We start from the raw sequence: 21,825 nt of genomic DNA, 5'->3' as shown, positions 1-21,825 counted from the left end.
GTTTGATATTTACGACTCTTGATCAGTCTGCCTCTGACGTAATACATGTGATAGCCATTGGGGGGGGGGGGGGGGTCGATTGACATGCTTGTCTGTGATGTAAAGGCAAACGAGAACGTAAACCCCACCTACTTTGATTTGATTGGCCATCTCAATGGCCACTGAGCGTTGTTAGACCACTGAGGCAAACCAGACACATTTTTTTTGCATAATGAAGTACAGCAGAGAAGTGCAACAATTTTGTGGGCAACAATTTGGCCATTTCTAATTATTTGGGCGGACTTGTCCCCTTCAATGTCTATGGTGGTTATGGCCCTGGTGCTTCTATAACTGAAACTTTGCATGCCACGACAGTGGAGTATTGAGAAAGATGATCACCCATATTCCTTTTTTCTCCTTTGTTTTGCTTCCCATAACACAAAACTCACGCCAGGAAACCAGCTGATGGCGTCGATCGCCCCCCATTTGTTTTTCCTTCTAAAGTCACGTTTCATCTTGCAAGTCTCCCTGAGATCTCATCTTACTGTGAAAATGTTACTACAATCGACAAGTGTGTGGTCTCGCAGTCTTCTAGTGTGTGCATTTGGAGGATAACAATGCTAAAAATTGGCTGAAACTGCCCTTATGTCTGTGATCTCCCAGTTTTAACATTTGTTAAGATTTAAAATTAGTCTAGTGTGTCCTAGGCCTTAGTTGTTTCAGGTGTGTTAAATTGGGGTTGGAGCTAAACTTTGTAGGACAGTGTCCCACTTGGAGCAGGACTGGACACCACTGTTCTAGAGCAGTGGAACCATTTCACCTTTTGTATGTCTCCCTCATCAGACACTCCCTATTCAAGTCTTGCAGGCTTTACTAAAGAGCTGATAAGTTGAACAAGGTGTGTTAGGTGAGGAAGACATGCAAAACGTGCAGTGGTGAGGGGTTAACACAAAACTGATACAAATCTTTTAAATACCTGATGTCACAATCCACACCAACTTTATTATCCTCAGTGTGTGTGCTATATTGTGCTATCATGTATCTGTGTTAGTGTTGGAATGTGTGTTTACTTTCAACTGTAACAACAGAATTAATGAAATAAAGCAGGTTGTTCACTGCAGGGGAAGCACTTGAGGCCCATAAATGCAGTCTGTGTGTTTGTACAGGAAACCCTGGGCAGTGCAGGAAGGGCTTTTTACATAATACTACATTCTGTACTTTGACCATAACCCAATCCTAACCCAATAAAAACAGAAAATAACAATGAAATGTCTTATTTATGTTTTATGGGGACTTTCCATAGGTGTAATGTTTTTTATACTGTACAAACCATACTTTCTATCCCCCTACACTGCCCCTAAGCCTACCCATTACAGGAAACATTCTGCATTTTTACTTTCTCAAAAAAAAAAGTCCTTCTGTATGATTTGAAGATGTTTTCCTCATGGGGACCAAAACATGTCCCCACAAGGACAAGGATTTTGGATATTGCCATCTTTGTGGGGACATTTTGTCCCCATAACGTAGGGATTACCAGCCCACACACACACACACACACACACACACACACACACACACACACACACACACACACACACACACACACACAAGCACACACAAGCACACACACACACACACACACACACACACACACAAGCACACACACACACACACACACAAGCACACACACACACTTTTGTGCACCAAAACCCATAAAAACAATGGAGCCTTTCCTCTTTAGAACAGAGACCTGCACCAAGACTGTTACACAACAGAGGCGCACAAAATCCGCTGGCACAAAGAGCCATGGTTGCTTTATTTTACATTTTAAGATATATTTATAATGGTACAGTGTGTGCATGTGTACATGTGTTTTTGCCGTTGCCTGGTTACCTGTTGCAATAGTCTGTCTCGTTCCCTTTCCAGCATGGCAGTGATGTCATCACCCGCAGCAGCGTCTTGGGCACGGCGTCGCTTCTCTTCTTCTAAATCAGCTATTACCTGTAGGCGTACACACATTCAAACATCAGGACAAGGAAGAGGACTAGTTATGACTGCACCATCTTATTAATAATTACAATAAGAATAATAACTTTCATTGTCAATTATGTTAATTTGAGTCACATTAATTGGGAAAATGGTGATGAAAAGTGTCATTATTTACTCACTGCCAAACCTTTATGACTCAATTTCTTTTGTGGAACACAAATGAAGGTTTAGAAATGTCTTGTTTTTTTTTCTGTCCATACAATGGAAGTTAATGGGCACCAAACTGTTTGGTTACTAAGATTCTTCAGAATATCTTCTTTTTGTTCTGCAGAATTCTCAGAATCATAATCTCTTTATTAGCATTTAAGAATGTACTGGTGAGTATACATGTTATACGGTTTATTAAAAACAAATATACACATTCAAAAGAAAAAAGTTCATGTTAATAGTTAAATATAAATAATACATTTTCATTTTTGGGAGAACTTGATATGTATTTCATGTCTTTTTTCTTGAGTTAGTATATTAAACAGAAAACAAAGAATGTTTGCTCAAATTGGTTTGTGTTTCAGAGGATCAAACAGAGATCCTTTCAAAGGTTATTTAGCGATCCTTTAAATAAGACTCACCCAAAGCACATAACACATTTCTACCAATCAATTTCCATGACTATTCCAGGACTTTTCCATGATTTTTGAGGCAAATAATCATGACTGGACATTCCATGAAATGGAATACATGTACAGTAATTATTATAATAACGTATACATGTAAAACAAGAAATAAAAACCATATTCAAATTTCAAATCAAAGCATATCTTAAAGGACTGTATGTAAGATTGTGGCCAAAAATGGCACTGCAAACACTATCCCCTCTCTCCCTCCCCCTTACTCGAGGTTGCCAGATAGGCAGCAGGATTCAGCAGGAACGTTTGTAGCTACAGCTGTGGGAACTAGAGCAGATCTGGCAACCCGGATGCAGAAACACTACTGACTTCATGATTGGTAGATAGGTGGAGGGCGGAGCTTTAGGCCAAAACACAGCATGTCAACATCAACATCAGTTGAGGGCTGCAACAACAACTTTTGAATCACAATATCCTGGCCGGACTACTGTGGTCAGTAATATAAGTATTTGAAATTAACATGATTTCTTAATGTCTAGAGACATATTAGGATCATTTTATGATTAGATGAAATATATTTCTTACAAATAGTTCCTTTAACTAATAATGACAAGCTATGTGATTTAATAAATAAATATTTTTTAAACGGTTAGAACTCCACTTTCTAATTTATTTTGGTGCAACATAAATTAGATCCACGCCATGTCATCAACTTGTAAAAAGTGTTCATGTCCTCGTAGAGCTCGTAATTACAGCTTACCCAGCTAACAATTTTTGGTTCCCAGAATGTTATTGTTTAATTTATTTTCTTATCGAAAATAGAACGTTAGTTTTTGGTTTGTAGAACATTATTTTAATGTTTCCCTAATGTTATCCTCTAACGTTCCCCTATGAATCGTCGGGTGTTTTGAGGCATCATTCAGTCTTTATTTCACACAATGCTATGAGTAACAGCTAGGAATGCTCCAAAATTAACTATTCATATATTAACCTTAAATTAATTTTAAGTTATCTCACGGCTCCCCTGTGTTGCATGCTTAATTAGTCTAATAACCTGATGTTTAGTTAAAGTAATATGTTTGTTACATTAATGAGAGAATGAATGCCGGTTACTTTAAGGGTTGGATAACGAGAAGTGACGAAAACGTTTGGAAGGTTGCTCTCGCTGGCTGTTCGGAAATGCGAGATTGTTTTGGCGAACACAATAAAGAATTAAAGCTAGCACAAGTAAGAGTGGTACTTTCATACACAACAATTGGCGACGAGGATGGCAGATGATTTTCCCATGCTGTCATTATCTCCCCCGAGTCCTTTTTTACCCCATCCCGGCGAACCTACGGTCCCATGGGAACAATGGAAAACATCCTTTGAAACGTACCTGCTAGCAATGGGCCTCGATTCTGTCCCGACGAAGCGGAAAATGGCCATACTCCTGCACTGCCTCGGAGCCGAAGGACAGCGTGTGTTTCGCACACTCGGAGACGCGGATAATTACGCTGCCGCGATGACACTGTTAGACCGACACTTTGAAAAAAAACAGAGTCTCCTGCTAAAACGGCTGCAGTTTCGACAGCGCAGACAACGTGCTGGTGAGTCGATTGTGCAATATGTCGCTGACTTAAGAGGGCTGGCAAAACCGTGCTGTTTTGGCAATATATCAGACGAGATGATACGAGATCAGTTAATTGAAAAGACAAACAATACACTCGTTCGGGAACGGCTGCTATTGGAAGATGATGATCTCACTTTAGAGAAAGCTGTAATTCTTGCCTCTCAAGTCGAGTCTGCTTCTCAGTGCGCTGCTAAATTAAACACGGCATATGACTCAAGTGTAAATAGTGGGGATATGATACAAGAATGCACACAAGTTCACGGGGCAGAGGCAGATATATCTCAGAGTGCGAACATACAATATGCTCAAGTTCAGCGCAGATGCGGAAATTGTGGCTCCACTAGACACTCATCACGCGCTCTGGACTGTCCAGCACGGGGACAAACATGTCGACGCTGTCAAAAGCTGAACCACTTTGCAAAATGGTGCCGGTCAGCTCCAGTTCAAGCCCCTACACAACGAAACCCGCGTGCTAACGCTACTGCACCTGCTATTATCCATTCAATCAACACCAATTCAGCAGGCTTTTCCACATGCACTGTTAATATAGCGGACACATGTGTTCCCCTACTACTGGACACAGGGGCTAAAGTCTCACTACTTAATAAGGCCACTTATGAACGGTTCTTGCCACACTTGCCCCTCCAACCGCCCTCCCTGAATTTGTTTGGATACGGCAGTTCTGCAATCGAGGTTATTGGTCTTGTACATGCGTCTGTCCAGTATGGCAATAAGGCTCTGCCCAACTTCCCATTTCACATTACGCGCCATGGCAGCAACATCCTCGGACTGGACCTGTTTACGAGTCTGGATTTTTCTCTGCTGGACAACAAGGGGGCTCAAATTCTGACAGTCAGTTGTCCCTGGCAACTAGAATGGCCAACACTGTTTGAAGGCCTTGGGTGCTTAGCTGCTTTCACACACCAGCCTCTCTTGGATCACACAGTGAAACCAGTAATTCAGCCACTTCGCCGCATTCCGCTGGCATTGCGTGAGGATGTCACGGCAGAACTCAAAAAACTGCAAGCAGAGGGCATCATCGAACCCATCGACGCCTCCCCATGGGTATCTAATTTGACAGTGGCTAAGAAAAAATCTGGCGGCCTGAGAGTTTGTGTGGACTTAAGATCCGTCAATAAAGCAGTAATCCCAGATCGCTACCCTCTGCCGACAATCGAAGAACTGACTACACACTTTAACGGTTCAACCATTTTTTCCAAACTTGACCTACGCCAGGGTTATCTTCAGGTTCCCCTTCACCCGGACAGCAGAAATCTTACTGCATTTGTTACGCATGCTGGCGTATTCCGTTACACAAGGATGCCTTTCGGACTCAGTTCGGCCCCAAGCTGCTTCCAAAAAATCATGTCCACCATCCTGGCCGGTGTCCCTGGCATTGCCATCTACCTTGATGACATCATTGTCCATGCCCCGAGTGCAGTGATTCATGAACAGCGCCTAAGGGACACTTTTGCTGCCCTCAGTCAACATAATTTGACAATCAATGCAGAGAAATGCTTATTTGCAGTACCAGAGGTTGACTTCATTGGCTTCCATGTTTCAGCTGAGGGCCTTTCGCCATTACACTCCAATGTTGAGGCTATACACCAGGTGCCAGAGCCTTCGTCCGCAGCACAAGTCGCATCGTTTCTGGGGATGACAACATACTATATGCGCTTCCTGCCTCAGTATTCCACTATAACATACCCGCTCCGCCAGTTGCTAAAAAAAGATGCTCCTTGGACCTGGTCTTCAGCCTGTTCGGATGCTGTGCGCACACTCAAGGAACTGTTGACGAGACCCCCTGTTTTAGCCCATTTCAGCCTCGACTGCCCCACACTAGTCACCTGTGATGCTTCAGCAACTGCCACTGGGGCGGTTCTTTCACAACTCCAGAATGGCATCGAACGGCCTGTGGCTTTTGCTTCTCGGGCATTCAGTCAGACAGAACAAAAGTACTCGGCCGGAGAGAGGGAGGCTCTGGCTTGCGTATGGGCCTGCGAGCGCTGGCACGCCTACCTTTATGGCCGAAAATTCACCCTTCGAACCGACCACCAAGCCCTCACTGCACTTATGTCTCCTTCCGGTTCTGGTCACAAACCCCTGCGCATGTACCGCTGGACTGACCGTCTCCAGCAGTATGACTTTACGATACAATACACATCAGGGAGAGATAATGTGGTAGCCGACTTGCTGTCCCGTTCTGTATCATCACCTATCACCTCCTGTCACGGGGTTGAGGACACAGATCTTATCCAACTGGTGCATGCACCCCTCATGACTTTTGTGTCCTTGGAGGAACTCACAGAGGAGTCATCAGCTGATTCCACCCTCTCCGCTGTCCGTGAGTATGTCCTGAGTGGCTGGCCAGCCCAAGTCACAACGGATATCCAGCCATATGCCAGAGTGAAACATGAATTGTCATGCTGGAATGATACATGCTTGGCCCGTGGACACTGTGTCATTATCCCTGCTAAGCTCAGAGGACGGGTGCTGGCCATGGCGCATGAGGGCCATCTTGGCATAGTCAAATTGAAGCAGCGTTGTAGGGATCTCGTATGGTGGCCAGGGTTGGACAAGGACATTGAACAGCTCGTTCGGGACTGTACGCCATGTCTTGCAAGCGGTAAAACTGGCCCGCCACCCCCGCCACCACTGCAGTCTTTGCCTTGGCCAACTCAACCTTGGGACCACATTCAATTAGATATCTGCGGCGAACTCCATGATGTGCCCCATCATTTGCGCTTCCTCATAGTAGCTTATGATCTACACTCAAAGTGGCCAGAGGTTGCAGCTGTGGGCTCTGTCACATCCCGTTCCATCATTGACTTTCTGGAGTCGCTCTTTTCCCGCTGGGGTTTGCCAAGGTCCTTCCCAGCAAACACACAACGTTGGCACAACGTACTCAACCTTCTAACAACGTTGACACAACATGGCCAAAAGGTTGCTATAATACGTTGTGTGGTGAAGGTTGTTACAGTGTTGTCACAACGTTGACATTGAACCACCGTCCGGACCATTGCTTAAAGTTGTGCCATGGTATCTGGACAACCACTGTGCGACCTGTACGTCATCACTGCCCTGAAGCGTGAATATCAGCCTTTTAAATTTCAACTGACAGTTGAGCCGTCATTCTTCAACGAGTAGGCTATAATTAACTTGATACGCGGATCCGTGAGTATTGCTTTTAATTTACCTTAGCTGATACGTAAATATTCAAACAAGCTACAATTTCCTTGTCTACGTGACATTCATTCGTTTTTTATTTTACAAACTACATTTTTTTTAAATAAAATAAACGGACAAATCATGTTATTATTCATGGAGTTGCGATTTTGTGAATTACCATCATAACGCTATTTCTTTTAACGTTACCAGATTTACTCAGATCCTTACCGTTAAGAAAGTGTTCAACATCTCATACCTGCTGGTTTCTGGACTTGCATTTCTCCTTTGGATTTGTTGATATTTCCTGGACATGATAAGTTACCGGTTACCGACCTCATCAGCAGGCTTTCGAATACGATTTTCTGCCATCTACAAAACCCAGTTTTGTTATTAAATGTTCTGACTTAGGCCTGTCTTTGCTTTTTTTGTGTTTGCTGTAAAATACTTAAACTAAATATTTGTTTATTCTATTTTTTTTAAATGTATCTGTATGTATGGTCGCTTACCACATGCTGTTATAATAAAGTTGAATTAGTTGAATAAACTTGTATGTCATTTTTACTCTTCAAAAGTGTGTTGCAGGTGTTGATTATAATTAATTTACTGTTAGGCCCATAAATAATAGGATAAACAATAGGCATATAAAAAGCATAATGTCTGAAATTAAAAATGAACCACTATGGGGAATGGGGAATATAGCATTAAAAAAATACGTTGTCAGAACGTCGTCTTGAAGTTGCTGAATGTTGCGCAACAACGTTGCTACAGCCCCGTGGCGTCTTACAATTCTACGTTGTTACAATGTTGCGAGCACGTCGACATGCGACGTTGCCATAGTAGAAATGCAACGTGCCACAGACGTTGCCACAACGTAAACGTGTTTGCTGGGTTGACGACAGACAATGGCCCTCAGTTAGTATCGGCTGAGTTTACCAGCTACATCCAAAGCAAAGGAATCAAACACATACGAACAGCTTACTATCATCCACAGTCAAATGGGGGTGTAGAGAGATTTAATCAGTCGCTGAAAAATGGCTTGAGAGCACACTTAGTTCAAGGCTGCTCTTTCAATGAGGCTTTATTGCAGACTCTTCTACACTACAGAGCAGCTCAGCATGCCACCACTGGGGTGTCACCAGCAAAACTGATGCTGGGACGGGAGTTGGAGTTACCCCTACACAGACTTCTCCCTCCTACTTCGGGCAATGGAAACCCTGTGGTAAAAGCCAGGGTGCGCGGACAACAGCTCAAAGCACAGGACAGATACAATGCCAGGAAAAAGGCCCGGATTCCCAGACTCTCCCCGCTGGACTGGGTGCGGGTTCGGCGGCCACACCGGAAAAACAAGCTCCACACTTTCTGGTCGCAGCCACAACAGGTACAAAAGCAGTTAGGTCCAGTTACATTCCAGCTGTCTGATGGTTCTCGTTGGCATGCCAGTCGGCTCAGGAAAGTACTGTGTCCTTCTGGTGTTGATCATACCCGTGACGCTGTACTCCCCAGTTCTCTACTGAGTTCTTTGTGCCCCCTGCCCCCAGCACAGTATCCGGTGGCACCGAAAGGAACAACCCTGCCATCATCAGCAGCACCGCCAGGCAGACCTACTAGACTGCACACTCGGCCGGCACGCTTTCATGACTACTTAACATCTTTTCACACTTAGCTCACTGGGAGGGGAGGGGAAATGTTGCATGCTTAATTAGTCTAATAACCTGATGTTTAGTTAAAGTAATATGTTTGTTACATTAATGAGAGAATGAATGCCGGTTACTTTAAGGGTTGGATAACGGGAAGTGACGAAAACGTTTGGAAGGTTGCTCTCGCTGGCTGTTCGGAAATGCGAGATTGTTTTGGCGAACACAATAAAGAATTAAAAGAGTGGTACTTTCATACACAACACCCTGGAGGATCACTGAGGCCCCCCGGGTTGAAAACCACTGTTTTAACGTTCCCCTAACATTACCCTCTAACGTTCCTTATCCTCTTAATGTTTCCCTAATGCTATATTCTAACGTTCCCTAACATTCCCCTTCTAATGTTCCTGTTATATTCTAACATTATCGTAATGTTACTCTCTAATGTTTCTCTAACGTTATTTTCTATCGTTCAAACATTATCCTCTAATGTTATATTCTAACATTCCCCTAAAGTTACCCACTTACGCTTCGCTAACGTTATATTCTAATGTTCACCTAACGTTATCCTGTTTCCCTTATGTTATATTCTAACATATCTCTATTATCCTCTAACGTTCCCCTAACGTTATCCTGTTTCCCTTATGTTATATTCTAACACATCTCTGTTATCCTCTAACGTTCCCCTAACATTATCCTCTAACTTTCCCCTAATGTTACCCTCTACCATTATATTCTATTCCCTTACTGTTATCCTATGTTCCCCTAGCGTTACCCTCTGTTCCCCTAATGTTATATTCTATGTTCCCCTACCGTTCTCCTCTGTTTCTGTTATATTCTAACATTTCCCTAATGTTATCATCTAACGTTACCCTAATATTCTCCTCTAACATTACCCTAATGTTATATTCTAACGTCCCCCAACACTTTCCTCTAATGTTCCCCTAACATTATAGTCTAACATTATTTGTTACCCTCCAACTTTCCTTAACATTATCCTCTGACAGCCTTCACATTAGGAGCCTAAAAATACAGCCTAGGTATGAAGCTCAGGAAGCTCTCTTTGTCTCCTACCCTTCGATGTCTCCTCTCTGCAGCGGCAAGCTGTTTCATCATTTTCTCCTTCATGTTGGTGCAGTGGGCCATCACTAGCTTCAACACGCCCAGTGGGTTCAGACACACGGGACTCTGCCCTCCATCATCCTGAGTCTGCGACAGCTCACTGTCCCTCAGCAGTGCTACGAAGGGGTCACGGAGGTCATACTGTCCATATCGCTCCTGTACAAATGCATCTCTCCGTTGTGCCTGAAATAAATGTTAAAGATAAACAGGAAAAGATTAAGTATCTAGTTTTCACTGAGACGTCTTGATGGGCTGAAACACTTCGAGTTCATAAGATGACTGATTAATATCTTTCATTGTGTTTGCATATAAGCCATATGTTTTTTTTTTAATGAGAGACAGAAAGGGAGAGCAGGACGTTTAAACACACTGTGATGGAAATACAGCTGGTCACTATCAGATCCATTTTCACAAAATATATATTTGTAGCCCTGACCCCTCCTCTGCGGGCAGGTGTTAAACCTCCCCTGGGCTGAAAGGATGGAGAGGGGGGCTCGCGGCACAAAAGGTCCAGCTGTAGGGGGTGTTGTTTACTACTCATTGTGCATGTGTGTGCTTGTGTGAGGGCTGGAATGGGGGGCAGTGTGACTAATTTAGGAGGGATGGGGTGGTCTTACTAAATAGATCAGCAGATGGGAGACATACACACAAACACAGAATGAAGGACTGGAATAGACATGCGGTTCATGGTCTGGGCAACACACATGCTGAATCCTGCTGTATGCTACTCATTCCGTCATGTTATCTTGGTTCTTCTGTCCACTACACTGTTCTGTTTTCAAATCTTACCTGATTCAAACCTGAGTTGGTTGCCCTCACCCAAAAATATGGATGAGAAAATAATTGATTGTAAAATATATATAATTTTGTGGCAGATAACTCATAAACGATTATATAAATAAAACGGTAATATAAAAATGGTAAATATAACAATTCTTGTTTAAATATTATTTATCTCGCTCTCTATCTCTAATACACACACACACACACACACACACACACACACACACACACACACACACACACACACACACACACACACACACACACACACACACACACACACCTGTTCAATTTCTCATTATTGCAATTATCTAATCAACCAATCACATGGCAGCTGCTTCAATGCATTTAGGGGTGTGGTCCTGGTCAAGACAATCTCCTGAACTCCAAACTGAATGTCAGAATGGGAAAGAAAGGTGATTTAAGCAATTTTCAGCGTAGAATGGTTGTTGGTGCCAGACGGGGCCGGTCTGAGTATTTCACAATCTGCTCAGTTACTGGGATTTTCACGCACAACCATTTCTAGGGTTTACAAAGAATGGTGTGAAAAGGGAAAACATCCAGTATGTGGCAGTCCTGTGGGCGAAAATGCAGGCAGTCCTAGAGGTCAGAGGAGAATGGGCCGACTGATTCAAGCTGATAGAAGAGCAACTTTGATTGAAATAACCACTCGTTACAACCGAGGTATGCAGTAAAGCATTTGTGAAGCAACAACATGCACAACCTTGAGGCGGATGGGCTACCACAGCAGAAGACCCCACCGGGTACCACTCATCGACCACTACAAATAGAAAAAAGAGGATACAATTTGCACAAGCTCACCAAAGTGCAGTCTGCTGCAGTTGTAATGGTGTGGGGGATGTTTTATTGGCAAACTTTAGGCCCCTTAGTGCCAATTGGGCATCGTTTACCTGCCACAACCTACCTGAGCATTGTTTCTGACCATGTCCATCCATTTATGACCACCATGTACCCATCCTCTCACAAAGTTTGAATCATTTCAAATTGGTTTCTTGAACATGACAATGAGTTCACTGTACTAAAATATATATACTGTGTTTGACCCCTTTTCGCCTTTAGAACTGCCTTAATTCTATGTGGCATTGATTCAACAAGGTGGTGAAAGCATTCTTTTAGAAATGTTGGCCCATATTGATAGGAGAGCATCTTGCAATTGATGGAGATTTGTGGGATGCACATCCAGGGCACGAAGCTCCCGTTCCACCACATCCCAAAGATGCTCTATTGGGTTGAGATCTGTGGTGGCTATGGGGGCCATTATTAGCAAATCTCTATTTGAAAATGAATATATATATATATATATATATATATATATATATATATATATATATATATATATATATATATATATATATATATATATATATATTCATTTTTAAATAGAGATTTGCTAATAATTACCTTTATTTACATTTATTACTAATTTATTCATGATAAAAATATACATTTATATTATTAGAAATAACAAACAAAAAATTATTAAATAATTAAGTCACAATGAAATAATAGTAGCATTAATATGCAGATAATTTATTCCGTATTGTGATGTACATTCTATTATCAATTATTATCTACAGGACTTTTTTTTTACAGGTTTTATTCAATGTTGTTCATTGGATGGAGGCAGATTAGAATGTGAGCTTGCAGATGACTGTAAGAGATTGAGTTATAAATATTAATGATTCAATTAATATTTAAAAATAAAAATGCACAATGAATTGCTCATAAGAATATCAATAACATGCAACTAAGTAGATATGGTGAATTTTTCATTCGATGACGACAAAGGTTACCTTAATGGGAAATAGTGGAAATACGATATTGGTCAATTCCAAATAATAAAAAATCTCTGTAATATATAATATGTTACTGTAAAATACAGCCAAAAAAATCAACTCATCAGGCTAATGTGTACAGTACATGACTCATACGTAATTGGAATTTTATCTAGCACACCTTTGTGTACTTCTTAAACACACCAACGCAAACAAAAGATCCTAGACTTTTGTCCACTAGATCACAATGCACGTGGGAAAGAGAGTCATTTTATCCAACCAGACTTCAAGAGACTTTAGCTTCCTCCGTTTAATGGTTATTATCTGCTGATCATTCAGTCTGGGATTCAAAGTCTTCTAATGACAGAGACTCACAGAGGGTGTGGTGTGTACTGGGTGTGAACATCAATAACAACATAACCATTAAAATACAGGCTATTGTTAACACTTTCTCGCTCTCTCTTTGTCGAACAGAAATTCATACTCTACCGTATGTCTATGATGAAACTGTGAGAGTGTGTTAAGTGTGTCTCAGACCACCAGGTCGGATAGTTTATTTGTTTAACTTGAGCCTTAAGCAATGTTGCGTACTACTCTACATCATTACAGTAAATTACAGTCCATTTCCAGCCCTGGAGGCCTCAATCTGTGGCCCTGCTGCCCTCTCAGTGACCTTATCAGACACACACAGAGAGAGAGAGAGAGAGAGAGAGAGAGAGAGAGAGAGAGAGAGAGAGAGAGAGAGAGAGAGAGAGAGAGAGAGAGAGAGAGAGAGAGAGAGAGAGAGAGAGAGAGAGAGAGAGAGAGAGAGAGAGAGAGAGAGAGAGAGAGAGAGAGAGAGAACCAAATGAAAGATACAAATGAGACAGCGGAAAGACAAACGTTACTACTACTAGTGCTCATACTATGGGTTATGGATTTGAACAAAACTCTAATACACCAATTATTAAATCATCCTGCACTATTTGTGCAACAGGAATCAATGATACTGGAAATTGAGTGAAAAATGACAGACAGACAAACAAGCAATGAAAGAGAGAACATGACAAGACAGTCGGGTGGAATCTCACAGAGCTTTGTCCTAGCAACCAACATTTTGTATACGTTACCATTCAAAAGTCTGGAGTCTCTAGGATTACTCTTTGAAAGAAAGGACGGTGAACGAAAGGGACAGTAAATGCATTCATAATGTTACAAAATTATCTTTCAAATAAATGCGGTTCTATTGAACTTTCCACTGGTTTACACAAAACTTTTAAGTAGCACAACTGTTTTCAACTGTGATAATAACAATGCACAGTTCTTATGCACCAAATCAGGATCTCAGAATGATTTCTGAAGGATCAAGTGATGCTGAAAGACTGGAGACTGGCTGATTTAAAAATTCAGCTTTGTCATCACAGTTAAATTACATTTCTTTTGTCTCCCTCAGATCTAACAGACCAGACCAGACAAACACCCAGTCTGCCGGGACAGACAGCACGACACACACTAGCGACTGCTGTTCCCACCAGAAATCCAGCTGCTATTTAGCATTTTCAGTCTCACAAGACATGTACATTATTTACTCATTTCACAGCTTTCTCTGTACATTAAATGTAAATTACTGATATAGTTGCCATGCATACAGTATTAGCCTATACCATAATAGCTCTGGAGGTAATTACAGTTTTAGGAACTTCCTGCGATATGGCTATGATTTGGAGATACAAAATCACAAAGGTTACACAGTTAATTTCTATCACAACTCGTTAGGAAGATTTTGAAGGGATTATATAAATCGTTATTACTTAGAGCTAAATGTCCCAATGCTCTTTCAAGCATAATTAAGTACAATATAAGAGAAAGGCTTAAGGGTATTCCCTCACAGACAGCGCTTTAAAATCAGGTTCTCTTTCGTGCTTGAGCAAACAAAAGCATAATTATGCCAAAATGGCAGTTTTGTCTAGTAAGTTTTAAAAGAGTTAATTAAAGCAGCACTAGGTAACTTTTCAACCTTCATAATATTTTTTTAAGACTCTTGTGATGATAAATCGACTTACAATAGGTTGAATGACACGTCTGCCATAGCCTGATGGGGTCTGTATCGTTTTTAATCGTACTTTTAAACTTCGGGTTTCGGGTAGTAACCCGAGAACAAAAAGAACTACAAAATTCGACTGCTTTACGGCATATACGTCACTTCCACCAACACCCACACTTCCTTAAATTCGGACGTGCGAGCCCAACTTTGTTCGTCGGATAATATAGTCATGTCCGAAGCAGCAGAGACAAATAAGAAAGAAAAGGTTTTGTTGGAGGAAAGCAATAAGAGGAAACGAAAAAGTGATGGGATTAAAGGCAGGACGAGGATCAACATGTGACCAGCGTTTGCTCGTCGGCGTGAGCTGAAGGAGGCGTGCCCGACCGATGCTGTCATGCTTGTTACGGTGAGCCACTCAAACATTGAACTGAAGTATCATATAGATTCTGTAAAACGGTAACCAATAGACTACTATAATGACGCTGGCTTGTAAACGTGAGCATCGTGATTATTTGGCGTTTGAAAAAAATAAAACCCATGAAATTATATTCATATGACATGCTGAAACATAAGCCACTGACTGTAACGTTACCTGGGATGAAGACATTTCACACGCGACGCCAGAAGAACTCCTGCATGTGAACTCCTCTGCAGTGTTCAGGTTAACTGTTAGTGCTGCACCAACCCGTGGGGCGCTTTTATGAAGTTATTTGGCCCGCCCCGCACCACTGTATATATTTTTACAACCCGCCCTGCACCCACGACCATTAAATAGACATACGGGGTCCGCGGGTTATGAGACGACCCACGCATCACTAGTTCAGGGCTATCAGGGTTGTCATGTCAACAAATGCATGCGCGATGGCATCCCCTGTTGTAGGATGACAGATCTTACGACAGTAGTTGAGGACATTATTTTTTCCAAACTGTAGGGGGACCCCGAGAGCAAAAGTAGCCAAGTGCGGCTTTAATGTCTAAAGAGTTGTGAAAAAAAGAGCTGCTGTGATATCTGTCATTAATGTCAATTATTATACTTACAAAGGTAACAGAGGAAATTGTAGCTTTAATAAGGTGCAATCTATATTTAATTTATAATTCATGCAGTTCAGATTGTAATTTGTTTGAAAATATGTATTTAATTTCTGTATTTTCTATACCTGTTAGGAAGGACACAAATATGACATTTATTATAAAAGGTATTAAGTTCCCTTGAAATAAAAATAATTTTTAAAGCCTAAAGCCTTTTTTGGAATTGATAGCTTTCAATTTTAATGTAATGTTTAATGTCTATCATCAACTAATAATAAAGAAGAATAAAAAATATATACATCATTGACACTATTAGTATTAGTGATACTGGACATTTATAAAATAAAATAAAGTTTATTTAAATTGAAATCTTTTATTAAAAATCTTAAAGCCTTTAAGTTGTTTCTACATTAATCTGGGGAGTACCTGAAATTATGAAAAATATTAAAAACGATTAATTCAGTTTTTCTTTTTAACTGATTGAAATTTGTGTGTGCGTGTGTGTTTCTGTGAGATTAGCACTGAATGTGCAGGACATAGCAGGAAACATGTTCATGCTGTTGCTGTTTTTAATCAAACCCTTGCTGATCTGAGGTGCTTACTGTGGGAGACAGAAAGGAATCAGAAGACTTCCTGGAAGGAAGTTCACACAGAAGGAATCCTGCACTCCTCTAATCAACATAAAGAGACAAACTCCAGGAGGTTCAGAATAGTGAAGAACCCCATTGGTTCTGTGTGTGTGTGTGTGTGTGTGTGTGTGTGTGTGTGTGTGTGTGTGTGTGTGTGTGTGTGTGTGTGTGTGTGTGTGTGTGTGTGTGTGTGTGTGTGTGTGTGTAAATGACACATTTATAAGGTATAACGCAGGGTTTGTCACCCTCCCTATTAGGACAAAATAAACTGGTTGGTTTAGTCTGTTTAGACTGTGATTTTAACACGGAATTCCCTATTCATGAAATTCCCCTTTCAGAGACCTGTGAACAGACCTGATCTTTCTTTATAAGGCTTAGATGATAAAACAGAGAGTGAGTCATATTAACGGCTGGTTTCCCGTTTTAACCGCCAGCCCTCGGGATATTGGCTCCACCATTACATCAGAATGATCCATGGGAAAATAACTCAAAAGGAGGAGCAAAAAGTGCGCTGCTGTTTCTGGAGCAATGCGGCCAATCTGGAGGCTTCCAGGACATCTAACGGGATTGGCAATCTTCTCCCAGCATGCACTGCTTCACCACAGCCAGGGCATACAGGAGTTTCTGAGAGCACTGAAGTGACACACACACACATATACATACACACGCACACAACGCATTGATGATCAAAGACTCAAGAGCCCCAAGGGCCTCTCATGGTTCCCTCTGTGAATAAACCCCTTACTGGCCAGGAAGCAAGTCAAATGAAGCTGAAGACACTAACACACACACACACACACACACACACACACACGCGCGCGCGCGCACACACACATTTAGCATCTTGCCTAGGGGTTGAGCAGTAAAAGAGGCCTAAGCAGAGAGAGAGAGAGAGAGAGAGAGAGAGAGCGCTTTGTTCAGACAGGAAGCAAAATCGTATTTCAAAAATCCACCTCAAATCTGCTTAGTTATTTATAGTCTGAACAATAAAAAATATGAAGTGGAATGTTTATGAACCACATCCATGTGTTGTTTGAGATCTGACATTTTCCCTCTATAGGTTTTGCTAACGTCAATACTATAGCAACCAAGACAGATGCACCAGATATACTGACTATATTATCTAACTATTTAATCAAATGTCAAGAAAGAATTTAGTTTTGTGACATAAGGTAAAGTGAGGTCAACCTCAACAATGGGCCAGGGCTGGGCCGGGCCAACAGGGGGTGGGAGGCGTTCAGTACGCCATGAGAGTACAACATTTTAGACTCTTTATTTAGACTCAAAAATTTTCACAAAAATATTAAGCAGCTTCAACTATAATGTAATGTTTAAAATGTGATAATGTAATGTCTATCATTACATGTAAAAAAAAAAAGAAAAGAAGAAAAAATATATTCCATAAAGACATCAGTAACACTATAAGTATTAGTGATACTGGACTTAATTTATAAAATAAAAAGCCATTACATCAAATATTTAAAATCGAATGAATCAAATAGCCTTACTGTCTTTACATTCTTAAAAAAATAAAAAATAAAAATAAAAATAATAATAATAATAAATAAATAAATAAATAAATAAATAAATAAATAAATAAATAAATAAATAAATAAATAAATAAATAAATAAATAAATAAATTAATAAATAAAAACTTGACCCCAAACTTTTACCCGGTAGTGCCATTTATGTAAAAAAAAAACATTATGTACAAAACCAATTAATGAATAGAGTTTCAGAGAGTTCGGGGAGGCTCCAGTAAAAGTCCAGAGCAGTTATAGTTTATACACTCTAAAAAATGCTGGGTTGTTTTAACCCAATGTTGGGTCAAATATGGACTAACCCAGCAATTGGGTTGTTTTAATCCTGCAGTTGGGTTAAATATTTGCTTAAGACAACCCAACTGCTGGGTTAAAACAACCCAACTGCTGGGTTAGTCACTATTTGACCCAACATTGGGTTGTTTTTTTTACTCAGAATTTTTTAGAGTGTATAGTTATGAAGTTAAGTTATATAAAAACTTAACGTTTTTATGCACATGCATGCATGTTTCATACATATCTGTGTTTTTGTCCAGTACTTTTCGATATACGAAAACACACACACACATATGGAAATCTGGTTATTGTCTGAACAAATGGTTTCCGATGAGACTGTAAATTGATCATTTGCAAAATGACCCAAAGATTGAATTTGAAAACCAAATCAGATTTGTGTGCAGTGCAAACAAAGCCAATTGGCATGTATAAGATGTTCGTGAAATACTGTGAAAACCGTTCCCGTACGAAATAAAAATACGTGTTTTATAAAACAATGTGACGTGAATGCGCGCACACATATCACCAAATGCAACTCACATTCAGATGAATTTAGCTGCTCTCTGTGTTGTTTTCAGTCACAAACTAATCTCAGAGTCCAGTGCAAACAGTCAGCAGTTGATCAGCAGGTCACAGTGAGACACCAGAGCCCATCGTCTCATGTTTCCATCTTTCCCACACACACCCCTGAGCTCATGAGAAGCTCAGTTCTCTGTTATTAACACCGTGTTAACTCTTTAACTAAAGCATCAGACACAATAATTACAGGCCTATTAAAACACGCATACTATATATATCCAGAGGGAACACTGTGGACTTCTGTTGTGTGTCGGTTTGAGTACACATCAAAATGAGTTACATTTGTTCTAGTTTTGAGGAGGAAAGACTCAATTGAGCACAGCTGATTTAATTTGCATGCTTATCAAAGCATAAAATGAAATGGAAGATGGAGTAATGATAGAGAAATATTGGTTTTGTGCTAACAACATTTTTTTTATTCGCTCAGTTCATATAAATATGTGGTTATAAAAACCATTATGTCTATGAAAGTCCCCCCAAAAAATTGGTAACCCAAAGTGTGTGTGTGTGCGTGTGTGCTTGTTTTTGTGAACTATAAGGATACAAATGTGTATAATGACATAGGTATGACACAGGTATTACTAGGAAAGGGTGAAATATGAGGACATTACCCATGTCCCCACTTTTCAAAAGGCTTATAAATCATACAGGATGAGTTTTTTGTTGAGAAAGTAAAACTGCAGAATGTTTCCTGTGATGGGTAGGTTTAAAGGCAGGGCAGGATAGAAAATACGGTTTGTACAGTATAAAAAACATTACGCCTATGGAATATCCCCACATTTTACAAAAACAAACGTGTGTGTGTGTGTGTGTGTGTGTGTGTGTGTGTGTGTGTGTGTGTGTGTGTGTGTGTGTGTGTGTGTGTGTGTGTGTGTGTGTGTGTGTGTGTGTGTGTGTGTGTGTGTGTGTGTGTGTGTTTTACAGGAATAGCATTGCCTGCCATTGTTCTCCTCTCTGCCTCTTTCCTGAGTACCCCCCTCTGACACATTTCCTGTTGATTCTGAAAACCAGTCCACACCAAATGCTGACCATATATTGCCTGTCCTATAACTCAAACCTATACACATACAGAGCTGAGAATAGGTAGCATGTTAAAAATACAACATTGTAAATGCATTCTTCTTTCCAAGCTTAATATGCAGACACAACTAGAAGTAAGCCATTTTAGGGTGCACACTCTTGACCAACACAGCAACATTGGCTCAACCATTAAAATTAATTTGTGATAGAGGCAGAGCTATCTGTTAGTAGGTAGGGTAAGTGCTAAAGAGTTTGAAGCAGCTAGCAATCTGCTAAAATATATGTTAGCAATACCTAGCAAAATGTAAAACAAACTGTGATGAGCATGCTAGGTTAAACATGCTTACAACACCAAGCAATATGTTAAAAAAAAAACATTTTACATTGTTATGCATTTAGTAGATGCTTTGTCCAAAGCAAAAGAGTGAAAAAAGCAATAAGTAAAAATAAACAATAATCATTTTATACAATAGGTTTACACAACCATGTTAGGAAGCTAGCTAGAGAAGACTTTTCTGCTGCCAGTTTTAAAGCTTTTAAATGTATTTTAAACATTCAGACAAGGTTTTGTCAAGGTTTTGTCAAATTAAACATCATAATTTGTCTTGTCAAAGTACTCTAGTTATTTTTCCATTTTCATTTGGTGACGTTAATTGTAAAACAACAACGTGTTTCACAGTGTGTGTGTGTGTGTGTGTGTGTGTGTGTGTGTGTGTGTGTGTGTGTGTGTGTGTGTGTGTGTGTGTGTGTGTGTGTGTGTGTGTGTTCTTACCCTGAGTGAGTGTATGACTACATCCTGTGCTTCCAGTTCTCCTTCCAGAATGCTGAGCAGCATCAGAAGTTCAGCTTTACTGAGAGTCTCCACATTCATCCTGCTGCCCTGAAACACACAAACAGATGAATTCAGTATCTGAGTCCTGAAGCAAAACCACTGATTTATTGGAATCACAGGCCTGGCCATTCAACTCAACACACAATGTTTTAGCAGGTCATCATGTATGACACAACTGTACTTAGACCAATGGAACAGGATCATACCACACACACACACACACACACACACAGATCAATTTTTCTGGCCTAGAAAGGCAATAATGCCCCATGCATTTCATCAGTGAATCGCTCTTGATCTGAAATGACATTTGTGTGAGTCTTGCATTCATAAACATTAAAACACATAAAGCAGTGTTCAGTGTCTCTGCATTTTGGTCTGGCTCTCTGTCATACCACATAAACACAGGAAGCTATTAGCATTTCAGCACAGAGGTCTCCAGTGAACGAGCTCAACTGCAGTACTGTAACGGATTCCCTTAGTCTATTAACGAACACACACACACACACACACACACACACACACACACACACACACACACACACACACACACACACACACACACACACACACACACACACACACACACACACACACACACACACAATGAGTGTGTTTGAATAATGTCTCTGTTTACTGTAAGTGACATGGACAGATCTGGATTAGGCTGCAGTGTAGCGGATGGTTTCACATTAACCATTAAGGTTTGGCTTGTTCTGCCTGGGTATATTTCATTCGTGATGGAGTGTGTGTAAGCAGAAGGATAGAGGGAAGTCCGCCAAACACCCGAACACAATCTGTGCGGTCGCTGATTTATAAAATATCTGGCTAATTATGTTCATTCTGTATAATTACTCCCTTAACCCACAGCTGAACACCATCATAATCTAAGTCACTTTAAACAGCAGCATTGTTGATTGCTTGATTCTGATTGGTTGACTCGTGTGTAGATTAATTTTCATAATTGCACAGCTAGGAAGTACTTCCAGGTTTGACCACATTGCAGCTGTGTATAATTCTGCCACATTCGTTCTGGATGTGTGTGTGTATATATATATATATATATATATATATATATATATATATATATATATATATATATATATATATATATATATATATATATATATATATATATATATATATATATATATATATATGTATGTATGTATATTTAAGCAAGAAC

The 21,825-nt window shown here is 40.4% G+C and overlaps 1 protein-coding gene across 1 annotated transcript in view; it reads right to left on the bottom strand.

Annotated features, from left to right (window-relative positions):
- cttnbp2nlb (CTTNBP2 N-terminal like b) overlaps positions 1–21,825 on the bottom strand; it is a 40,781-nt gene that overhangs the window by 4,373 nt on the left and 14,583 nt on the right. The window contains exons 2-4 of the mRNA XM_067413644.1: positions 20,580–20,687; positions 10,083–10,313; positions 1,873–1,980 (exon numbers count right to left, since the gene is read on the bottom strand). Coding sequence (XP_067269745.1) covers positions 1,873–1,980; positions 10,083–10,313; positions 20,580–20,687 — 447 coding nt within the window. The remainder of the gene's footprint in view (positions 1–1,872; positions 1,981–10,082; positions 10,314–20,579; positions 20,688–21,825) is intronic.

The sequence above is a fragment of the Pseudorasbora parva genome, chromosome 13 (genome assembly GCF_024679245.1).
Source record: "Pseudorasbora parva isolate DD20220531a chromosome 13, ASM2467924v1, whole genome shotgun sequence".
Taxonomy (NCBI): domain Eukaryota; kingdom Metazoa; phylum Chordata; class Actinopteri; order Cypriniformes; family Gobionidae; genus Pseudorasbora; species Pseudorasbora parva.
Note: the sequence above shows the minus strand (reverse complement) of the source record. Positions and strands in the feature narration are given on the sequence as shown.